At 43.3% G+C, this 21,611-nt stretch overlaps 1 protein-coding gene across 4 annotated transcripts in view; it reads left to right on the top strand.

Annotated features, from left to right (window-relative positions):
- vwa5b2 (von Willebrand factor A domain containing 5B2) overlaps positions 1–21,611 on the top strand; it is a 119,880-nt gene that overhangs the window by 81,175 nt on the left and 17,094 nt on the right. For 3 of the 4 annotated variants that reach the window (XM_059651141.1, XM_059651140.1, XM_059651143.1), the window contains exons 12-18: positions 1,011–1,196; positions 2,539–2,758; positions 5,982–6,277; positions 11,142–11,397; positions 12,142–12,477; positions 16,822–16,959; positions 20,447–20,575. In XM_059651141.1, coding sequence (XP_059507124.1) covers positions 1,011–1,196; positions 2,539–2,758; positions 5,982–6,277; positions 11,142–11,397; positions 12,142–12,477; positions 16,822–16,959; positions 20,447–20,575 — 1,561 coding nt within the window. The remainder of the gene's footprint in view (positions 1–1,010; positions 1,197–2,538; positions 2,759–5,981; positions 6,278–11,141; positions 11,398–12,141; positions 12,478–16,821; positions 16,960–20,446; positions 20,576–21,611) is intronic. The other variant, XM_059651142.1, reaches the window with a different exon arrangement.

Below are 21,611 nucleotides of genomic sequence, written 5' to 3' on the forward strand. Positions count from 1 at the left end.
ATGCTGACCAGATATTCTAGATAAATCTAGTGCCTTTTGTCAGCATTTCACCCTATTCCTCTAAGTGTTTCATATTTATATACTCATTCAGATGCCTTTTAAATGTTTTAATTGTACCAGCATCCACCACTTCCTCTGGCAGCTCATTCCATGCATGCACCACTCTGCATGAAAAAGTTGCCCTTTTAGGTCCTTTTTAAATCTTTACCCTCTCACCTTAAACCCATGCCCTCTAGTTTTGGGCTCCCCCACCCAGGAAAAGGCCTTGGGTATTCACCAGTTCAAGCCCCTCATGACTTTATAAGCCTCTATAAGGTTACTCTCAGCCTTCAACATTTCACAGAAAATAGCCCCAGCCTGTTTAGCCTCTCCCAAAGCTAAAACCCTCCAACCCTGGCAACATCCTTGTAAATATTTTCTAAACCCTTTCAAGTTTCACAATATCTTTCCCATACCAGGGAGACCAGAATTGAACGCAGTTTCAAAATAATTTCAACTTCTAAAAAAATCAAAATAAATCTGAAGAAATATTCATTCTTTCAGTTAGGTATTTAATGTTTAGCAACTGATATTCCTTCAATAACAAAATCCTGGACTTGATTCAAAATTAACGTCATAACAAGTTAGCTGTAACCATGAAATTACATGTTGACATTTTAACTTATTTGTTCCCATTCTAATGCCATAAGTTTTTCAGTAGCATTTATGTTACTGTGCTCTTCAAAAATACCTTCCATAATATACCTGCATTTTTTAAAATTTGGGAGAAATTGTTCAGACTATTAATAAAACATACCTGCTTTTAAATCATGGGGAAAGAGCACTAGCCCTATTGTACAACAATATGCTACACTCACAATCTCCACAAGACCAACTGTTCGTGGAGCGAAATTCCGATGTACTGAAATTAACGATTTTTGGGCAGACATTGTGGCTTAGACTATGTGCCTGCCGTAATGATTTTAGTCTGGTATAATTGAATGTTAATGCTATAATCTCTTTTCCACTAGTTAATGAAATCGTTAAAGAAAGCTATTGAGCCTGCTGTGAGTGACATTACCATTGAATGGTATCTCCCAGATACTTTAGAAGTTCTCCTTTCTCCAAGTGAAATTGGACCTTTGTATCCAGGTGACCATTTCAATGGATATGGTGTCATTTATGATCTGTCTGGATTTCAGAGGAAGAAGAATGTGGTAAATCAAGTCTACATTAAATACTAAGTGTGTGTGTGTGTGTGTGTGTGTGTGTGTGTGTGTGTGTGTGTGTGTGTGTGTGTGTGTGTGTGTGTGTGTGTGAGAGAGTTACCATTTCAAATGTACCGAAAAAATGTGTAAAAATGTGAAACCAAGGTAAATGTGCATCTGAAGTTACCATTTTCAGTAGAACACAGTGTCAGGTGTTGCTGGATAACACAATGACACAGTCCCTATTGTGACCAGTTCACAAGCTTGTCTATAAGAAACTTTCTGTATATTTAGGGAGTTTATGACAGTGATTGAGACTCAGAAATGCTGGGTACTGATACCTGTTAATTCAAAAGACAATACTAAAGGCCAAAAGACTTCAGATGCCGGGAATCAGAAACAGAATCATTATTTGCTGGAAAAGCTCAGTAGGTCTGGTAGCCTCTGTGGAGAGAAAACAAATTTAACATTTCAGGCCCAGTGACCCTTCTTCACAACTGATTGTAGCTAGGAAAAGGTCGATATATATGCTGAAGATAGGATGGGGGAGAAGGAAGGAGTTAACAATATATGGAGATGGAACCCAGAGAGAGAGAAAAACAGTTGGGCAGACAAGGGAACAGGTGCAGGTCAGCCTGAGAGAATCAATAGATGCCAATGGTGACCATTAGTAGCTGCTAATGGGTTGTTAGCATTTGGAGCTAAAACCATGACAAAGTCTGGTACATGTGAGGGTTGGGGCAAGAGCTTGGGAGAAAGTACTTCGACCCTGAAATTATTAAACTCGATATTGAGTTCCAGAAGTTTGCAGAGTCCTGAAGTGGAAAATGAGGTGTTGTTCTTCCAACTTGCTCTAAGCTGTAGGAAGACTGAGATATAAATGCTGGCCAGGGAACCTGGTGATGTGTTGAAGTGGCAAGCAAAAGGAAGCACAAGGTCATTTTTGCAGACAGAACGTAGGTGCTTCACAAAGCAGTCGTCCTGTCTTTGCTTCATCTCCCCAATGTAGAGGATACCAGTAGCAAATACAGTCGATTAGACTGAGTAAAGACCTTTCTCTAGTTACAGTCAATTCTGAAGAAACGTTAATGGACTGTTAACTCTGCTTTCTCTCCACAGATGCGGCCAGACCTGCTGAGTTTTCCCAGTAATTTCTGAGTCTAATTCAAATGACAGGTTTTGTTGAGGTTGATTTTCTTTGCTGTTCATCAGTAGAAACAAGAGGTCAAAACTGCCAGTGCTAAAGCCATTCAGCATGAAAACAAAGAGAAACTTTACTAGTTCTGTGTACGTGTAAATCTGTAACATTAATATTGAAAAGTAAAAGTTAATCGTATTCCCTCTATTGTAGGTGAAGCAACACATCTCTAAAACAACATTAAAAGGGTCAACCAATTCAATTTTTCAGGCTCAAGATGAGCCTTATACATCAGCCCTGACTGATGGAATCAAACCATCTTTCCCTGTTGAAAAGAATGACATTGAGCAAGCCTTAAAAGAGATTTCCCGTGAGATTTCAATAGAGTTTTCAAGTTCTAATGCCGAGGAGAATGAAAAATGTAAAGGTAAAGGTAAAGTATATGAACATCAGATTCTTTTTTCACCCCTTTGTAATCTTCCATGTTTTGTTTTTCCTGTCCTACCTCCTGTAGAAGCACCTCAATTTCAGGTTGTCTTTTGATATCAAGGGTTCTGGACCTTTTCCTCATCATCCATTATGAGTTCTTTGATATCAGAAGGTGCACAATTAGTCAGACAAGGTGCAAGTCAATCTCCCAAGAATGAAGAACTCAATCAGTTAAAAGCAGTGTGACCAACCTTCCTGTATTTTATGGGATCATCCATTTCTTTATTTTATTCCATGTCCCATAGCACTTCCTCCCGAATGCAATTGTCCTATGTTTTTGGTTCATATGTTTCTTATAGTTTGTGTGCGCCGTGTGCACATATTACCATGACACAAGCCCATGGCAGCTTGAAGTTGGGCTGCAGCCAGAAGAATTGAGGAGCTTTCTGGGGAGTAATAGACCAAAGCTTCGGTGCCTTGACTCACTGAATTATTTTTGTTGTTGCTGGAGAGTACTTAAGATATAGGTCATATTTTTATAGATCGATTTCATTCATAGTCCTATAATGACTGTGTTAGCCAACACCCTGAGAGGAAATGGATGCACATTTGGATTGCCCTGACACCACCTCTTAGGCCCTTACTTTCTTACTTTGACCTGCCATTGCCACACTGCCATTGACCCCCTCCCACAAATTCAAGATGCCAGGCCCATCCCACTTCAATCCTTCCTTCCCCTGACACCACCATCTTTGTTCCCCATGCGTCAACCCCATTATAGATTCCTCCCTCAAATCGCCAAGCTCTGATACACTGTTGTCAGTCCCAAGCCTCCATTTAACCTCCCATTACTGGTTCCATAGTTAAATAAAATAATCCTTACGGATAAGCACACATGGCTGAGTGGTTTGCATGACCTTTAAACATTGTGAGCTACGTGCCAAGAGATTTCCATACACTGCTGGTTTTATCCTGAGGGTAAAGCTTTATTTAAAGATGGCGTCACACTAGTCAGTATCCATGCCATGGATATGTATTCCATTTATGAAACAGCTACAAGCTGGCATAAGGCTGAACGTGCCATAGACATGCCACTGATATTATCTGTGCATCCCAACCCACATTCAGGAATTCAAAATTTCACATCTGACATAACCAAGTCACCCCACATGTTTAGTTTCATTCTTTTACCGATTCCATTAAATCCCTCTTCCCCCGGGTGCTTGAAATCTGCAGAAACTATTAGCATGGTCATTTCTGTGAACCCTGTCCCTGATGAATAAGTGCAAGCAGGTCATCTGAACAATATTGTTGCATTCTTTCTTCTCCTAGGGATTAAAACTCTTTACTAATGTAATCCTTGAGTCTAAAAACCTTTAACACCTGTTGGTTTACTGAGGATTTTGGAACTATCAAGTGCGCAGAATAGTATAGCAGTTCAGTTCCAGTGCAAGAAGGAGATATCTCAGGTCCTGGCAGTCATTTTCAAGTCCTTTGTGGCCACAGATGAACACCAGAAGATTGAACGACTGCTAATGGCTCGGTAATGAGTGGTGGATCTGACTCTAATGACTTAAATTCTTCCCTTGACACTAGATGACCCTGCATTAAGCAATGGTGATTATAGCTGGACAAAAAGAGGATGTTGTCTGGACTGGACGGTCTGTTCTATGAGGAAAGATTGATTAGGCTGGTTTGTATTCCTTGGAGCAGCAAGGGTTGCGAGGGGACTTGACAAAGGAGTATAATATTATGAGGGGCATAGATAGGGTGGATAGAAAGTTACTTTTTCCATTAGTAGAAGGGTCAATAACCGTGATGCATGGATTTAAAGTAAGAGATAGAATGCTGAGTAGAGTTGAGGAGAATCTTTTTCTGTCAGAGTTTTGTGGGAGTCTGGAACTCATTTCCTGGAAGAGTGAGTGAAAAACTCTCATACCATTTAAATAATATTTAAATATCCACAGCCTCCAGGGCCAAACACCGGAAAGTGGGATTAATGTAGTCAGATCTTTGTTGACTGCTGTGGAATCGGCTGAAGGGCCTCTTCTGTGTTCAGGCATCCATAAGTCATAAGTCAGTTTCCAAGTGGCAAATCGTCATCAGTGTCCCGCAGAACTGAACTATACTATCGATCTGCCTTGTTCAGGTATCAGATTACCAACTCTGTTGCTAAGAATTGTTTTAGTTCTAAACACATCACCGGATGGTCACCAGATGCTGTTTGTTTGTTTTCCAACTCTACAGATGGTTGGAAACAAGGTGAAAAAAGACAAATATAAATTTCCGAGTGAGAACTACACACAAAACATAAAGGAAATAGTTATGCTTAGCGCTAGCAAATTAAAATGCAAGTGCCGTTTTGGAAAGACAAATCAGGGCAGGATTCATACACTCAACAGTAGGGTCCTGGGGAATGTTGGCAAACAAAGAGACTTGGGGTGCCAGTTCATAGCTCCTTGAAAGTGGAGTTGCAAGTAGACAGGATAGTGAAGAAGGTGTTTGGTATGCGTGCCTTTATTAATCAGTGCATTTTTGTACAGGAGTTGGGAGGTCTTGTTGCGGCTGTACAGGGCATTGGTTAGGCCACTATTGGAACACTGTGTGCAATTCTGGTCTCTCTGCTACAGGAAGGATATTTTGAAAACTTGAAAGGTCTCAGAAAAGATTTACAAGGATATTGCCAGGGTTGGAGGGTTTGAGCTAACACAAGAGGCTGAATAGGCTGAGGCTATTTTCCCTAGAGCATCAGAGGCTGAGGGGTGACCATATAGAGGTTAACAAAATCATGAGAATCCTATATAAATTGCATAGCCATGGTCTTTTCCTTAGAGTAGTGGAGTCCAAAAATAAAGTGCATAAGTTTAAGGTGAGAGGGGAAAGATTTAAAAGGGACCTAAGAGGCAGGTTTTTTCACAAAGAGAGTGGTGTGTGTAAGCAATGAAGTGCCAGCATAGATGGTGGATGCTGGTACTATTACAACATTTAAAAGGCATCTGGTAGGTACATGAATAAGATGGGTTTAGAGGAATATGGGCCAAATGTTGACAAATGCGACTAGATTAATTTAGGATATGAACTCAGCATGGACAAATTGGACCAAAGGGTCTGTTTCCATGCTGTACATCTTTATGACTGTATGACTCTGAGAGAAAGGGGAATAAAAATATGATCGTTGGTAGAAGGGACATTGTTTTTCAAATCCACAATTTTATTTGGTATTTCAGACTCGGAAACTGATCCATTTAATGACTTACGGAGGCGTATATCCCATTCTTCATACATCCAGGAACAATATAAACTGACACACTGTTCCATCTGCAGTGATAAAGGAATTGGGCTGCAAAATGCATCTTCCCATGGCTCAAATAACAGTGACTCTACAGAACTTCAGGACATTGACAGGGGAACAACATCCCTCCCATATGGTTTGGAAAATATTGCACATCATGGTCAGAAAGGTTTGCTGCACTGGGAATCACCGAAAAAAGCAGCATCTAATTTTGAATTAGTTGACGATAAAGTAAGTAAATCGCCTGCTTTCTTGATTTATATTATTACATGATGAATGGTTTCCCAATGAGTAACAATGATGTTTTGTTAAATTGAAACATGAGAAGAATTTTGAGCCTTTATACTCCAGCTTACACACTGTTCTCAATGCAGCTCAGTAATTTCCTCTACACTCAGTAGCGTTTTTCTGTTTATGGTATGAACATATGGGATCACTGACAAGTCTAGCATTCATTGTCTATCTCAATTTGCCTTTCAGAAGGTCATTGCCCTCTTGAACCACTCCAGTCTGTGTGGTGTAGGCTCTTAAGAAGGGAGCTCCAAGATTTTGACTAAACAAAGGTCAAGAAATGGCAACATAATTATATGCCAAGATGGTGTGTGACTTGGAGAGGAATTTGGAGGTGGTTCCACAAGCCTACTGCCCTTGTACTTCCAGGTGGTAAAGCTCATAGGTTTGGAAAGTTTTGCTGGAGGAGTTGTGTCAGGTTGCTGCAGTGCATCTTACAGATGGAATACACTACAACTGCTGGGAGCCAGTGGTGGGAGGAGTGAATACTTAAATTGGTGGATGGGTGTCAGTCAAGTAGACTGCTTTCTCTTGTTTAGTATTAAGCTTTTTGAGTGTTTTTGGTGATGCAAATGGGAAGCATTCCGTCATATGCCTGACTTATGCCTTGCGGACAGGCAGCTTTGGGGAATTAGGAGTTGGATTACTTGCAACAGAATTTCTCCGATTTGGTTTTGTAGACAAAGTAGTTATATGACAGCTACAGTTAAATTTCTATTCAACCTTCAGGATATGGATAGTGATAATTCTGTTGGATGTTTAATGGTATCTGATAGTTGTGGATTTAAGTTATGAATGAAAAGGTCGATAACTTTCTTTGTTTTCACCCAACCATGAAACCTCTATACATTAGAAGCTCTGATAATAAAGTGTGAAGCTGGATGAACACAGCAGGCCAAGCAGCATCTCAGGAGCACAAAAGCTGACATTTCAGGCCTAGACCCTTGAGATGCTGCTTGGCCTACTGTGTTCATCCAGCTTCACACTTTATTATCTTGGATTCTCCAGCATCTGCAGTTCCCATTATCACTGCTACATTGGAAGCTCTGCTGTATTTCTCGAGGATGAAGAAACAGCTAGACCAAAGGACTCATAACTTTCTGAGGAAGGTTAAGGTTAAAGGTTTTTGATAGGAGTCGGAGATGGATGTGCCCAGAGGAGGAGTGTGCGTTTAACTTGACGTAAGATGATCATCATCACCCTACGTTCACCATCTCCTATTGGTAAAATCAAAGCCACATACTATTTTCCATGTACAGAATTACCAGGCTACAATTAAATGAAGGTCAAGTGTTGTGGTTCAGAGTTTGTGAAAGATTAAGTTCACATTAGAAGACTGCCTGGAAAGATTTATTTCTGGGGCTTAAAAATAAAATTATGGACAAAATTTTCCTATTTTCATTTAAAGTGTTTTGTGGAGTGAGATATGATTCTTTTGCTCTTCTCCTCATTAGCTATGCAATTGGTTTCTTTGTGTCCTTCTTGAGGAGCTGCATGGCATAAGAGATGGAAGTTCTCGTCACTGTGGACATAGTTTGCTGATTATGTTGCTAGCGCCACCTGCAGGCCACCTCAGATGCTGCAAGCTAGGATCAGCGTCCCACACTGTGGCATTCGGCCATTATAACATAGAAAGAGAAGCTCATATCCTGCTACTTGAACAGGCACCTGAAGGTGTTTGTGTATGAGGAGAAGTGACTACCACAGGAGGCCGCACCATCAGACCAAGCCAGACTGGACCAAGGCTGCAGCCTGGGTCAGTACAGTGTCTTGAGTCAGAACAGCCTCTCAGTAGACCTAGAGAATGGTCAATGATATTCAGTACTCTTCAAGGGTAAGGGCCCTGCTCCTTCACACTCACAGGATCACTCTAATTCTGCAATGTGCCAAGGCTCATTCTCTACAATTCTCATTATCACATGCGTCATGTCCATCCAGCAGCTCTCAAATACCTCATCCTCCCAAACCACTAACCCTTCCTGCCCCGCTTTCTACTCACTGCCTGAGGAGACCTCACCACTTCTCCTACTCCTGTGTAACTATCAACTGCAGTACCATCCACTCCCATCACGCTCAATTCCTCTGTCTGCATCAGTAATGGACGTTAGGCACTTCACTCCTTATGAGGAGAAAATACTAAAATGAGCTGGGAAGAATACAACTGTTTAAAAATGGATGGAGAGCCCTCAATGGCCTACCAACACTCTAGCTTCATTGTGCTATACTGCTCTTCTCTCTCATTACCACTGATGCTAACTCATTCTTAATGTGCACGAGCTTTCATTTTCTTTAGATATTTAATTCCCTCTCTTATGCTGTGTGACAAAAGCTTCCTCAAAGAAGAAGCCTGTGCTGTAGATCCTCAGCTCCACCACTACCTCAGAGAATGTACTAGCAACGTTTTCACCTGTACCATGTACTAGCCCAGAGACTTTGACCTCGATGGGCATTCTTTTCAAATTACACTCAGGAGCACAATTTTGTGAGCAAAATTCAATGACATTGAATTGTTTCCACAGCTAGTTGAGGACGAAAGATCAAAGGTTTCTGGCACCCAGAGGACTGCCAGACTGCACATGTTCAGCCTCAGGTAGAAGAAAACCCCACTCTCTCAACCATTAATGTCTTTGTGAAAATGTACAGATAGGCATTGGAACAGCAGACAGGAGTCCACCAGCATTATTAATACTGGCTTTGGCATGTGGCATCTGGCTGTCACCATGGAGAGGTTGTCAATCACCATGGAGACTGAGGTGCACCACACGCTGCTGGGTACATGCACAGATCTACAATGCATTGCCACTGACTTGGCAAGGTTTCCATTGTGCATTCTTATGAGTGATTTTCAGGATCTGCATATTACACAAGATTTTTCCAACCCATCCGCCATGTTCCCTTTTGCGTTGGTCTTGCTGTGACCTTTCAGCCTCCATCCCCCTGCTTTGAGCCTCTTCACATTACCTGTGTCCGTGTTACCTCTAAAGCTCATGAATTTGCAAGTCCCATGTTCTTAATGGCCTGACACCACCTCATGTGCACATTAGAATGCCCTGGATGTTTGCCTTCACCCTGTCCCCTCCTGGAACACCCAGTCCTTTACTCCTTTGTATGATGTGTTACCCTTCATTTGGATGTGCCCTAACAACAACATGGTGCATTAAACCCCAAGCTCAGACCTGAGTTGCCCACTTTCCTCAGTTCTCCATTGCCTGCTCCCCTTCTGCCCCCAACCGGAATGACTTGGCAAGATAGCCTGCCCGCTCCCAGTCTAGTGTCTCAACAACACCCTAACTGACCTACCTGCAATCCCTGGACTAGATGACGTTGACCTGCAGGACTGCCAATAGCAATACCTGGATTGCAAGGACACTGATCCTCAGACTCTGGTAGGACAATGTACCATTCTGACCATGACTATCCCCTGGTTTGGGATCACATGACCCCCTTGACCTCACTAAGGACTACTCCCTTTTGACTTTCACATATGGCTATTTGGTTGAAATGCATGGAGTGTGTTTGCAACTTAAGCTGATGACACACATAGCACAATGCCATATCTGCCCCCTGATTGTTCATTGCTCCTCACCGTGGCCAAGCAACCTGCCTGTTCCTCTGTGCTATAAAAAAGTGGAAATCATGGAGACTGACAGCCTGGAACTGATCACCAAAAACACGTCCACTGAAAAAACAGTGTGACCCAGACAGTCCATAAATCAGTGAGTGTGAGCTAAGAAAACAATGTGAAGTATCCAGAGACTGGCAATCTCCAAGGATCATAAAATGAGTAAGCACTAAGAAATCAAGCTAAGAGCCATCCCGAGCAGATGCACAAGATTCGTGTGTGTGGCTGCATGCAAATGACCGCCGGCACTGCAAGTTGTAAGGTTTGCTGAGCTCCAAAGTAAAGTACAAAAGAGCTGAAGTGGTGTGAGAATGGGTCCCAGTGCATGGTGATGTCGTGAGGTTTGTGATTTGCTGATGCTAACTTACATGGATGAAGGGTCTAGGACGATGATGGCTATGCAGCATGCAGGGACGTTGTACTGAAGACAGAGTGGACAATTACTGGGGCAAGTAACTAGCAAGCTGCACCCGCTCTGACTTATATGTTGGGAATTTACACCATCTAGTTTCTCAGGAAGAAGAGAAGAATTGGAAGCCACGTAGAAGTAAGGTAAGTTCAAATCTGAATGAGATGTTAATGTATGGAAATATTACAGTTGCCTTCTCACAGCAAGATTCTGAAGTCATCATTTAAAGCTTGAGGAGAAGATAGCAAAAGTATTTCTCAATATTGAGTTCTTTTTTAACTTTCTGAATTTTCCCAACTTTCTCAACATGGTTGAAAGAAGGAGAGAGAAATTCTGCAGCTGACCATTGAAGAAGGGAACTGAAGGATTCTAGATTTTCTGATTTACTCTCAAGTAAAACATAATTTCAAGTTTCTGTTAGGTGTTGTAGGACTCCAAAAATTAGAGCCATCACAAAGAAATGAGATGCTAAGGATGTAAATGGCAAGAAAAAGTTGCCTGCTTCTTCAGTCCTTCTATGGACCATGAAGAAGCTGATCAAACATGACTTGTACCATTCCATTTAACATGGAAGAATGTTTCTACCCTCATTTCCCAAACCTTCAGAACATCCATCCAAAGCCATGTCTTGCACCATACCATGTAATAGGTTACCTGTGGAAATAATATCTCAAAGTTCAGTTACATATTATGCTACTTTGAGAAACAAATCAACCCTTTTGCTTGATACACTTAAACTATTGTAGTTGGTAAAATTCTCTCCTTCATTTCAGGACACTGTAAGCCATGACCATTCTTTGGATGAAGCAAGAAGGAAAAGAAAACTGATAGCACAAGCAGCTTTGTCTGGCCGGAGTTTTTCTTCACCAAATGGTCAACTGGACATGCGTCATCTACGCAAGGCCTTGGAGAAGGTTTCCACAGACCAGATTCTAAATTGGTCTGTTGGGGGAAGAATAAATGATATTGGTTGTGAATCCCAACAATTTCAAGCTGATGCTTTCTCCAGGAGGAACCTCAATGATTCCAGTAAGCGATCATAGATAATTGATCTCTTAAATGAAACAAGTGGTCTTCTGATTGACTCACTCAAGTGCTGAGTTAGCCTTAGTGTTGCCTTCAAGATTTAGCAAGGTCTGCACAAAATCTTAGTTCTCACTCAACTACTGGAAATATCTTTATTTGATATTTTTATCCAACTGTTTACCTAAATAACGTGACTAATATTTTGATTGGGGACTTTGTATGGTATACTTAGCTGTCACATGGATTTTTATGATCAGATGTCTCCAAGTTAAATTAATGAATGAACTTAGGTCCATGCAGCACTGCATGAAGTTAGTCTGGGTTGGGTTAGAGAATGGGAAAAGTTCAGTCAAGCCCTCTGTTACTCCTTATTGGTATCCAGTGACTCCTGGAAGTATATGTAAGAAAAAAAACACTGATTGAGGACAACATAGACCTAAGTGATATCAATAAAAAAATGCCAAGTGAGCCATCCAGGTACTAGCCTACAGCACTGGTTACCCCTGAGAAATCTCCCTTTGTGATAGAATAAGGAGAAGGGTAAAGCAAAAACAGGAAGCACAAGAACATTCATAAAATGGGCAGCAGGCAACGACTCATTGCAATAATCTCATCCAGCAACAGTGGTGCCTGATACAATAATAAAGTTAGCACTAAATTTCAATGGTTCAAAAAAGTTTAATTTGATTTAAATTAATAAAATGATTTCTGATGTCTGAGTTTGTTTCTGATTATCTTTTTCCACAGACACCTTACTGTTCCAAATGCCCACTCCTGACTGGGACACTTTCTTTGATCCTGAGAATCTTTTCTCCCCAGCGGCCCCAGAGGAACCGAGTTTAAGTGAAGTGAATGATGCGCCCATAATGCAGTGTAAATCAGTGATTCATGGCTTGATGTGTGGGAAATCAGTGACCTGGGAGGTAGTTGCTAACCTTTCCTCCCTCTACCATGCACCATCAGAATGGGAATCAACACAAGTCACTGAAAATCCATGGGATGAGATCCTCCATCAGCTAACTGCACGATCAGTCATTAGAGACTTTGAAAATATGGCTGAGAAAGAGAGTGAAATTGAATATGGTAAATTCATTTTTGGGAGTTTGTAAAAATGACTGTGTTAGAAGCCACAATTTTAATTATCACCTTGAAAGACTCAATTAAGCGATAAAAGATAAAAAAAATTCTTCCCCTAGAGGGTAATAGATACAGATTACAAATTCTGAACAAAAATAGTTAATGCTCTAATGCATGCGAGAAACTAAATATTTAGTTGTGAATAGCTGTGAGAAGTCTACCATCTCTATTTTCTGACATTCTTAAATAAAGGTTGGTTTTGACATTAGTGGGTGAAAAGTTAGGCCATGCCTGTTATAGGTATGTGATAGTCCTGCCTGATTTTCCTCTATTACAGTACCCAAGTGATATTTTACATTAGAGATCATGGGAAATGCAGATGCTGGAGAATCCAAGATAATAAAATGTGAGGCTGGATGAACACAGCAGGCCCAGCAGCATCTCAGGAGCACAAAAGCTGACATTTCGGGCCTAGACCCTTCATCAGAGAGGGGGATGGGGTGAGGGTTCTGGAATAAATATGGAGAGAGGAGGAGGCGGACCGAGGATGGAGAGAAAAGAAGATAGGTGGAGAGGAGAGTACAGGTGGGGAGGTAGGGAGGGGATAGGTCAGTCCAGGGAAGACGGACAGGTCAAGGAGGTGGGATGAGGTTAGTAGGTAGGAGATGGAGGTGTGGCTTGGGGTGAGAGGAAGAACAGGTTAGCGAGGCAGGGACAGGTTGGACTGGTTTTGGGATGCAGTGGGCGGAGAGGACGAACTGGGCTGGTTTTGGGATGCGGTGGGGGAAGGGGAGATTTTGAAGCTGGTGAAGTCCACATTGATACCATTGGGCTGCAGGGTTCCCAAGCAGAATATGAGTTGCTGTTCCTGCAACCTTCGGGTGGCATCATTGTGGCACTGCAGGAGGCCCATGATGGACATGTCATCTAAAGAATGGAAGGGGTAGTGGAAATGGTTTGCGACTGGGAGGTGCAGTTGTTTATTGCGAACCAAGCGGAGGTGTTCTGCAAAGTGGTCCCGAAGCCTCCGCTTGATTTCCCCAATGTAGAGGAAGCCACACTGGGTACAATGGATGCAGTATACCACATTGGCAGATGTGCAGGTGAACCTCTGCTTAATGTGGAAAGTCATCTTGGGGCCTGGGATAGGGGTGAGGGAGGAGGTGTGGGGGCAAGTGTAGCATTTCCTGCGGTTGCAGGGGAAGGTGCTGGGTGTGGTGGGGTCGGAGGGCAGTGTGGAGCGAACAAGGGAGTCATGGAGAGAGTGGTCTCTCCGGAAAGCAGACAAGGGTGGGGATGGAAAAATGTCTTGGGTGGTGGGGTCGGATTGTAGATGGCGGAAGTGTCGGAGGATGATGCGTTGTATCCGGAGGTTGGTGGGGTGGTGTGTGAGAACGAGGGGGATCCTCTTTGGGTGGTTGTGGCGGGGGCGGGGTGTGAGGGATGTGTTGCGGGAAATGCAGGAGACGCAGTCAAGGGCGTTCTCAACCACTGTGGGGGGAAAGTTGCGGTTCTTGAAGAACTTGAACATCTGGGATGTGTGGGAGTGGAATGCCTCATTGTGGGAGCAGATGCGGCGGAGGCGGAGGAATTGGGAATAGGGGATGGAATTTTTGCAGGAGGGTGGGTGGGAGCAGGTGTATTCTAGGTAGCTGTGGGAGTCGGTGGGCTTGAAATGGACATCAGTTACAAGCTGGTTGCCTGAGATGGAGACTGAGAGGTCCAGGAAGGTGAGGGATGTGCTGGAGATGGCCCAGGTGAACTGAAGGTTGGGGTGGAAGGTGTTGGTGAAGTGGATGAAATGTTCGAGCTCCTCTGGGGAGCAAGAGGCGGCGCTGATACAGTCCTCAATGTAACGGAGGAAAAGGTGGGGTTTGGGGCCTGTGTAGGTGCAGAAGAGGGACTGTTCCATGTAACCTACAAAGAGGCAGGCATAGCTTGGGCCCATGTGGGTACCCATGGCCACCCCCTTTGTCTGTAGCAAGTGGGAGGAATCGAAAGAGAAGTTGTTGAGGGTGAGGACGAGTTCGACTAGGCGGATGAGGGTGTCGGTGGAGGGGGACTGTTCGGTCCTGCGGGACAGGAAGAAGCGGAGGGCCTTGAGGCCATCTGCATGCGGAATACAGGTGTATAGGGACTGGACGTCCATGGTGAAAATGAGGTGTTGGGGGCCAGTGAATTGGAAGTCCTGGAGGAGATGGAGGGCGTGGGTGGTGTCACGGACATAGGTAGGGAGTTCCTGGACCAAAGGGGAGAAAATGGAGTCCAGATAGGTGGAGATGAGTTCGGTGGGGCAGGAACAGGCTGAGACAATGGGTCGACCAGGGCAGGCAGGTTTGTGGATTTTGGGAAGGAGATAGAAACGGGCCATGCGGGGTTGGGGAACAATGAGGTTGGAGGCTATGGGTGGGAGGTCCCCCTGAGGTGATGAGGTCATGAATGGTGTTGGAGATGATGGTTTGGTGCTCGGGTGTGGGGTCATGATCGAGGGGGCAGTAGGAGGTGGTGTCGGAGAGTTGGCATTTGGCCTCGGCAATGTAGAGGTCAGTGCGCCACACTACCACTGCGCCGCCCTTGTCTGCGGGTTTGATGGTGAGGTTGGGGTGGGAGCGGAGGGCTGCCCGTTCTGCAGGGGAGAGGTTGGAGTGGGTGAGAGGGGTGGAGAGGGTGAGGCGGTTAATGTCTCGACGGCAGTTAGAGATGAAGAGGTTGAGGGAAGGTAGGAGGCCTGGGGGTGGTGTCCAGGAGGAGGACTTGTGTTGGAAGCGGGAGAAGGGGTCAGTGGAGGGAGGGTTAGGTTCCCGGTTGAAGAAGTAGGCGTGAAGCCGAAGGCGGCGGAAAAACTGTTCTATGTCCACTCCCACACATCCCAGATGTCCAAGTTCTTCAAGGACCGCAACTTTCCCCCCACAGTGGTCGAGAATGCCCTTGACCGCATCTCCCTTCATTTCCCGCAACACATCCCTCACACCCCGTCCCCGCCACAACCACCCAAAGAGGATCCCCCTCGTTCTCACACACCACCCCACCAACCTCCGGATACAACCCATCATCCTCCGACACTTCCGCCATCTACAATCCGACCCCACCACCCAAGACATTTTTCCATCCCCACCCTTGTTTGCTTTCCGGAGAGACCACTGTCTCCGTGACTCCCTTGCTTGCTCCACACTGCCCTCCAACCCCACCACACCCGGCACCTTCCCCTGCAACCGCAGGAAATGCTACACTTGCCCCCACACCTCCTCCCTCACCCCTATCCCAGGCACCAAGATGACTTTCCATATTAAGCAGAGGTTCACTTGCACATCTGCCAATGTGGTATACTGCATCCATTGTACCCGGTGTGGCTTCCTCTACATTGGGGAAACCAAGCGGAGGCTTGGGGACCACTTTGCAGAACACCTCCGCTTGGTTCGCAATAAACAACTGCACCTCCCAGTCGCAAACCATTTCCACTCCCCTTCCCGTTCTTTAGATGACATGTCCGTCATAGGCCTCCTGCAGTGCCACAATGATGCCACCCGAAGGTTGCAGGAACAGCAACTCATATTCCGCCTGGGAACCCTGCAGCCCAATGGTATCAATGTGGACTTCACCAGCTTCAAAATCTCCCCTTCCCTCACCGCATCCCAAAACCAGCCCAGTTCGTTCCCTCCCCCCACTGCACCACACATCCAGCCCAGCTCTTCCCCTCCACCCACTGCATCCCAAAACCAGTCCAACCTGTCTCTGCCTCCCTAACCGGTTCTTCCTCTCACCCATCCCTTCCTCCCACCCCAAGCCGCACCCCCATCTACCTACTAACCTCATCCCACCTCCTTGACCTGCCCGTCTTCCCTGGACTGACCTATCCCGTCCCTACCTCCCCACCTATACTCTCCTCTCCGCCTATCTTCTTTTCTCTCCATCTTTGGTCCGCCTCCCCCTCTCTCCCTATTTATTCCAGAACCCTCACCCCATCCCCCTCTCTGATGAAGGGTCTCGGCCTGAAATGTCAGCTTTTGTGCTCCTGAGATGCTGCTGGGCCTGTTGTGTTCATCCAGCCTCACATTTTATTATCTGATATTTTACGTTGAAGCCTGGAAAACATAAAAGTAATTTCTAGCTGTTACATATTTAAATGCTCTAGTGTTTTGAACGTAGCAATTTAAATAAAGCAGGGACGTGGGTATTTCATACATGAACAGTTAATTATTAAGAATGTTGAAGTAACTAATTTTGTTTTAGAATCTCCCAGAAACACTAATTTAAGGCAAGGTGCAAAGTGAACTATATAGTCGGATAAACTTAAAATTAGACACCAGGTTTAAAATTGAACTAAAGAATTTGTTGTCTGATTTTCTGGAGGATCATCTAGAAGATATCGCCTGAAAACCATTCAGACAAGCAGAGCATGTAACAGCGTGTCCAAGTACACAACCATCATCCCAATAAATGCTGCCACACAGAAATCTTTAACATCGTATGTGGAAATACGAAGTGCGGGTAATGTACTAGTGCTGTTGTAATCCCCCAGTCGCGCACCTAATGTATTGGTCACTCATGTGCCAAAATAATTTTCAGTGAATTGTAGTACCAGACAATAGTTCAGAGAATTTGGCCCACCATTCAACTTGTGCACCATTTTTTTCAGGGATCCAAAGTATCTAAGGCAGTTTAGAATTCTGGTATGTGCTGTTATGTCCTCACATCCTCCAATTTTCCAATAGCCAGCAATGAATATGTGGCCAGGAGAATGGAAAAAATATAGAAGTGGGGATTGTCAAACCTTCAATGAGACTAACCAGTATTGTCATTAATTTATCACTGTAGGCACAAATAATGTTCTTCAAGCCTATGAGTCCAGCATTTGACAGTTTGATACTACTTTTGTTTCATGTTGCATTTGGCTGTGTGGTCATTCTCCATGACAGCAATCCTTTGCAGTCCTCAAAGTAGTACAATTTAAAATTCTGAAACAAAAGCTTACCATCAAAATCAGTGGGGTGGCACGGTGGCTCAGTGGTTAGCACTGCAGCCTCACAGCACCAGGAACCTGGGTTCGATTCCAGCCTCGGGCAACTCTCTGTGTGGAGTTTGCACATTCTCCCCATGCCTGCATGGGTTTCCTCCGGTTTCCTCTCACAGTCCAAAGATGTGCAGGCTAGGTGGATCGCCCATGCTAAATTGCCCGTAGTGTTCAGGGTTGTGTGGGTTATAGGGGCGATGGGTCTGGGTGGGATGCGCCAAAGGGCGGTGTGAACTTGTTGGGCCAAAGGGCCTGCTTCCACACTAGGGAATTTTAAAAAAAGAAAATGCTGGAAATGCACAGCAGATTAAACAACTTCTGCATAGTAGGAAACAGAATTAATGTTTTACGTTGAAGACCATCCAACAGAAGTTGAGAAGCTTTTTTCCTTTATTTTAATGACCTGAAGATAACCTGGGAGTAGGAGTGCATTTTGACGATGGCTTGACGTTCTACTCTGTTAAAGATACATCACAATCGTAGCTAAGATTATCCAAAAGAGAACAGTTATACATTTAAAAGCAAAGTATTGTGGCTGCTGGAGATCTGAAATTAAGTAAAACAGAAAGTGCTACAGAAATTCAACAGCTCTGGCAGCATCTGTGGAGAGAGAAACAAAATGAATGTTTTGAGTCTGCTAATACTTCTTAACAACTGAAGGGAGCAAGAAAATATTTGTTTTTATGTTATTGACAAAGAGGTAAGTGGAGTGAATGGTGAGAGTCTCCAAAGCAAAAGACAAAGGGAGTATTAATGGCAGTGGAGGAGAGATATAGATAAATATTACGTGTTAATGGTAGATGTTATTAATAGAAAATAGGTCTGTGAAGCTGAGAGCTGAACAAGACATGAGACAGGGAGAGGGAGCAGTGTGTAATAAAAATGGAAGACATTTCTCATGTTGTGGAGTTGTACTTAACATTGAGTCCTGAAGGTTGTAAAGTGCTTGAGCAGAAAATGAGTTGCTCATCCTCCAGTTTGCATTGTTCTTTACAGGCCTAGGTCAGAAATGTTAATATGAGAGTGAGATGGTGTGTTGAAATGGTATGCAACTGGTAGGTCAGGCCATTCTTAATGTCTGAGTGGACTTTCCCAAAGCAATCACCCAGTCTGTGTTTTGTCTCACCAATGTAGAGGAGATTTTACTGTGAACAGCAAATAGAGCAAACTATATTGAAAGTACACCACTCTTTCGCCTGGAAGGTGCATTTGGAGCCTTAGCAAGTGTGGAGGGGAGAGATAAAAGGACAAATGTTACACCTAAGATTGCATAGGAAGTATAGTGAGAAAGTGTTTGGAATGACGGAGAAGTCTACCAGGGTGTCATGGATGGAATAGTCCCTTTGGAAAGCTGACAAGGAAGGAGAGGAGATGAGTTGTTTGGTTATGGCATCCTGTTGGAGGTATCAGGAATAGTGAAGGATGATCCATGGAATGTAAAGGCTGTTGGGATGGATAAAGTAAACAAAGTGAAACCTATTGTTTTTCTGGAAATGAGGGGAAAATCTGAGAGTAGAACTTCAGTAAATGGGTCAGATACTGCTGAGGGCCCTGTTGACCGTGGTGTGAGAATCCTTGTAAAAAAACAGGAGGACATTTCAGAGACACTTCTGCGGAAGGTGGCATCATTAGATCAGATGATACCATGATGGAGAAACTGGCAGAACTGAATGGAGTCTCCAAAGGAAGCAATGTGTGAAGATGGGTAGTCAGGCAACAGGGAGTTGGTAGGTTTGTAGTGGACATTGGTGGACAGTATATCCCCAGAAATGGAAACAAATAAGTCAAGGAAGGGAAGGGAAGGGTCCAAGATGGACTGGGTGAAAGTGAGGAAGGGATGAAAGTAGGAAGTAAAGTTGATTAATTTTTCCAGTTACGAATGAGAGAAGGAAGCAGCAATACCAATGTTTTGGGTGGACCAATGTTTTATAAATTTGTTTGGCAAAGCTCTTTGTTAAAGGAGAGAGATCAGTTGTACATCATTTCGACCATGTGACAAATCAAATGAGACTTAGTGCAATTCACACTGTTTTATTTTGTGACAATAAAATATTTTTTGACTAGTTTAATAGTGCCTTTTCTTGGAAGATATTATTTCTTAAAATACATTTTCATCCCAAGAGACAGTAAAGGTGAATGTAAGTTTTGAGCTACAGAAACATTATTATGAATTAAGAAATAAAATTGCCTCAAGAAACATTAAGAGCCACTTCCAGTAAACTCAGGCCAATAGTTTATTAATTTACTCATTTACATAATCTGCAGAAAATCAATATATATTAATGTAAAGTTGTTAACATTGCAATTTTTTTATTGTCCAGTAACAACAATTTGCATTTATGAAAATCAAGAGCTTGCAATTATATAGTGACTTTCATAACTTCAAGATGCCACAAAATGCTTTACAGCCAATTAATAGCTTTGAATTACCAATGTTGTAGTCTAGGCAATTTGATTACCAATTTGGGCACAACAGAATCACACAAATTAAAACAATAGATAGATGATTGCATTATTAGTACTATTAGTTGAAAGATAAACGTTGGCTTGAATCGCGAACAGCAGAACTATGAGCCAAGGCAGATATTGTGTAACATTTTGAGTATAATAACACGTCCCAGGGCACTTCAAAGCATTTGAAATGAATATATGCTGAGCCATTAGCCTTTAAAGACCAAAGAGGAAAAAAGTAATAGCAAGAGAGACAGTCACTTTCAAAGCTGTCAGCAAATCCAATCACAAATGTCCTTCAAAATTATGTATGCTTTCCAAATGGGTTTTAGAGTTCAAGTTTACACTCAAAGTTAAAAATTAAAAATGTATGTTCACAAGCATTTTCTTGTGACCAAATAATTTTCTAGTAAAAGTGCCTTTGCTAGGACTATACCGTAACAATAGAATACCTACACAGAGTTGCATTCCATTGCACTATTGATCATACAGATGTCTCTTGGTTTTATCAAGGAAGTAAATTCAACCAAACCCAAGGCTCTTGCTCAGGAACCAAGCGGCAGAGAAGCTATTCTGTTGGATTGGGCCGAAGGCACGCAAACCAAGATTCTGAGGACTTAGATGAGTTGCTCGTATCAACAGGTAATGTTTTTGCCCTGTGTAAATAAGCCCGTCAGCCACTCTTTATAACTCAATCAAGTTCTGTTCAAATTGGTAAAGTAGAGAAAGAGTTTCTTATTGTTGAGCCTTACAATCTTAGTTATACTTTTGCCAACATCTCTTTTCCCCCAGTATATTCCAGTGGACCTCTTCACTTGCATCCATGCAGGATTTGTAGAGGTGATTTTCCCTTTAGTTCCCCTTTAATTAACCTCTTCCATGTAAGCTTATGTTTGTTTCAAGTTCCCCTATTGGTGAGAGGTATGTGTGAATCTCATAAGCAGCTCCAGCATTGAGCAAAAATAGTTGAACGTGACAGCAGAAAATAGGTTCAAATTTTCCAATGACCAGATAGTTGTTTCTGTAGCGCAGATTGGTGCTGCATTTTGGGATTCTACGAAACCTCCAACATTGCAGATTCAAAGGAGGTTACCAAGAAATTGAAGACTCTGATGAGCAGTTCCTCTATTCCTGTAATCCTTTCATTTAAATCAGAGAGTGCCACTGCCGTTAAATGAGATCTACCCAGGAAAAGGAAGGCAATTAAAAACCTAGCCTAACTCCCAGGTAACTAATGAACTGACCACCCCCCAAATTGCAGTGCCCCCACTCAACCATGCCTCCTTCTTCCCACAGGACCCAATACCCACTCCATCACCATCTATTGTGACTCTGCATCACTTAACTGCCTCCCTTTTCACTTGGCATGCGGGAACCCTACACACCTGGTATGCTGCTTAGCTGGCATGCTATCCCTTACCCACCTGGAACCCAACCCATCCTAGCACCCTGACCTCACACTTGTTTTGCATACTTACCCAATTTACAGGGAGTGTCACACTGGCTGTTGGTGATTCTAGACCTTTAAATCACAGAATACAGTAACTGATTGCTGTGAAAAAAAGGGTGTGGTTTGGCCTTCTCTGCATTATGAGGGACCTGTCAGATTTAAAGTACACTGTACATTTCTGAAGGATACCTGATCAGAATCTCCTGTCAGCAATATGGAGCCTTTTTT

Source organism: Stegostoma tigrinum, chromosome 14 (genome assembly GCF_030684315.1).
Source record: "Stegostoma tigrinum isolate sSteTig4 chromosome 14, sSteTig4.hap1, whole genome shotgun sequence".
In the NCBI taxonomy this organism is placed as follows: domain Eukaryota; kingdom Metazoa; phylum Chordata; class Chondrichthyes; order Orectolobiformes; family Stegostomatidae; genus Stegostoma; species Stegostoma tigrinum.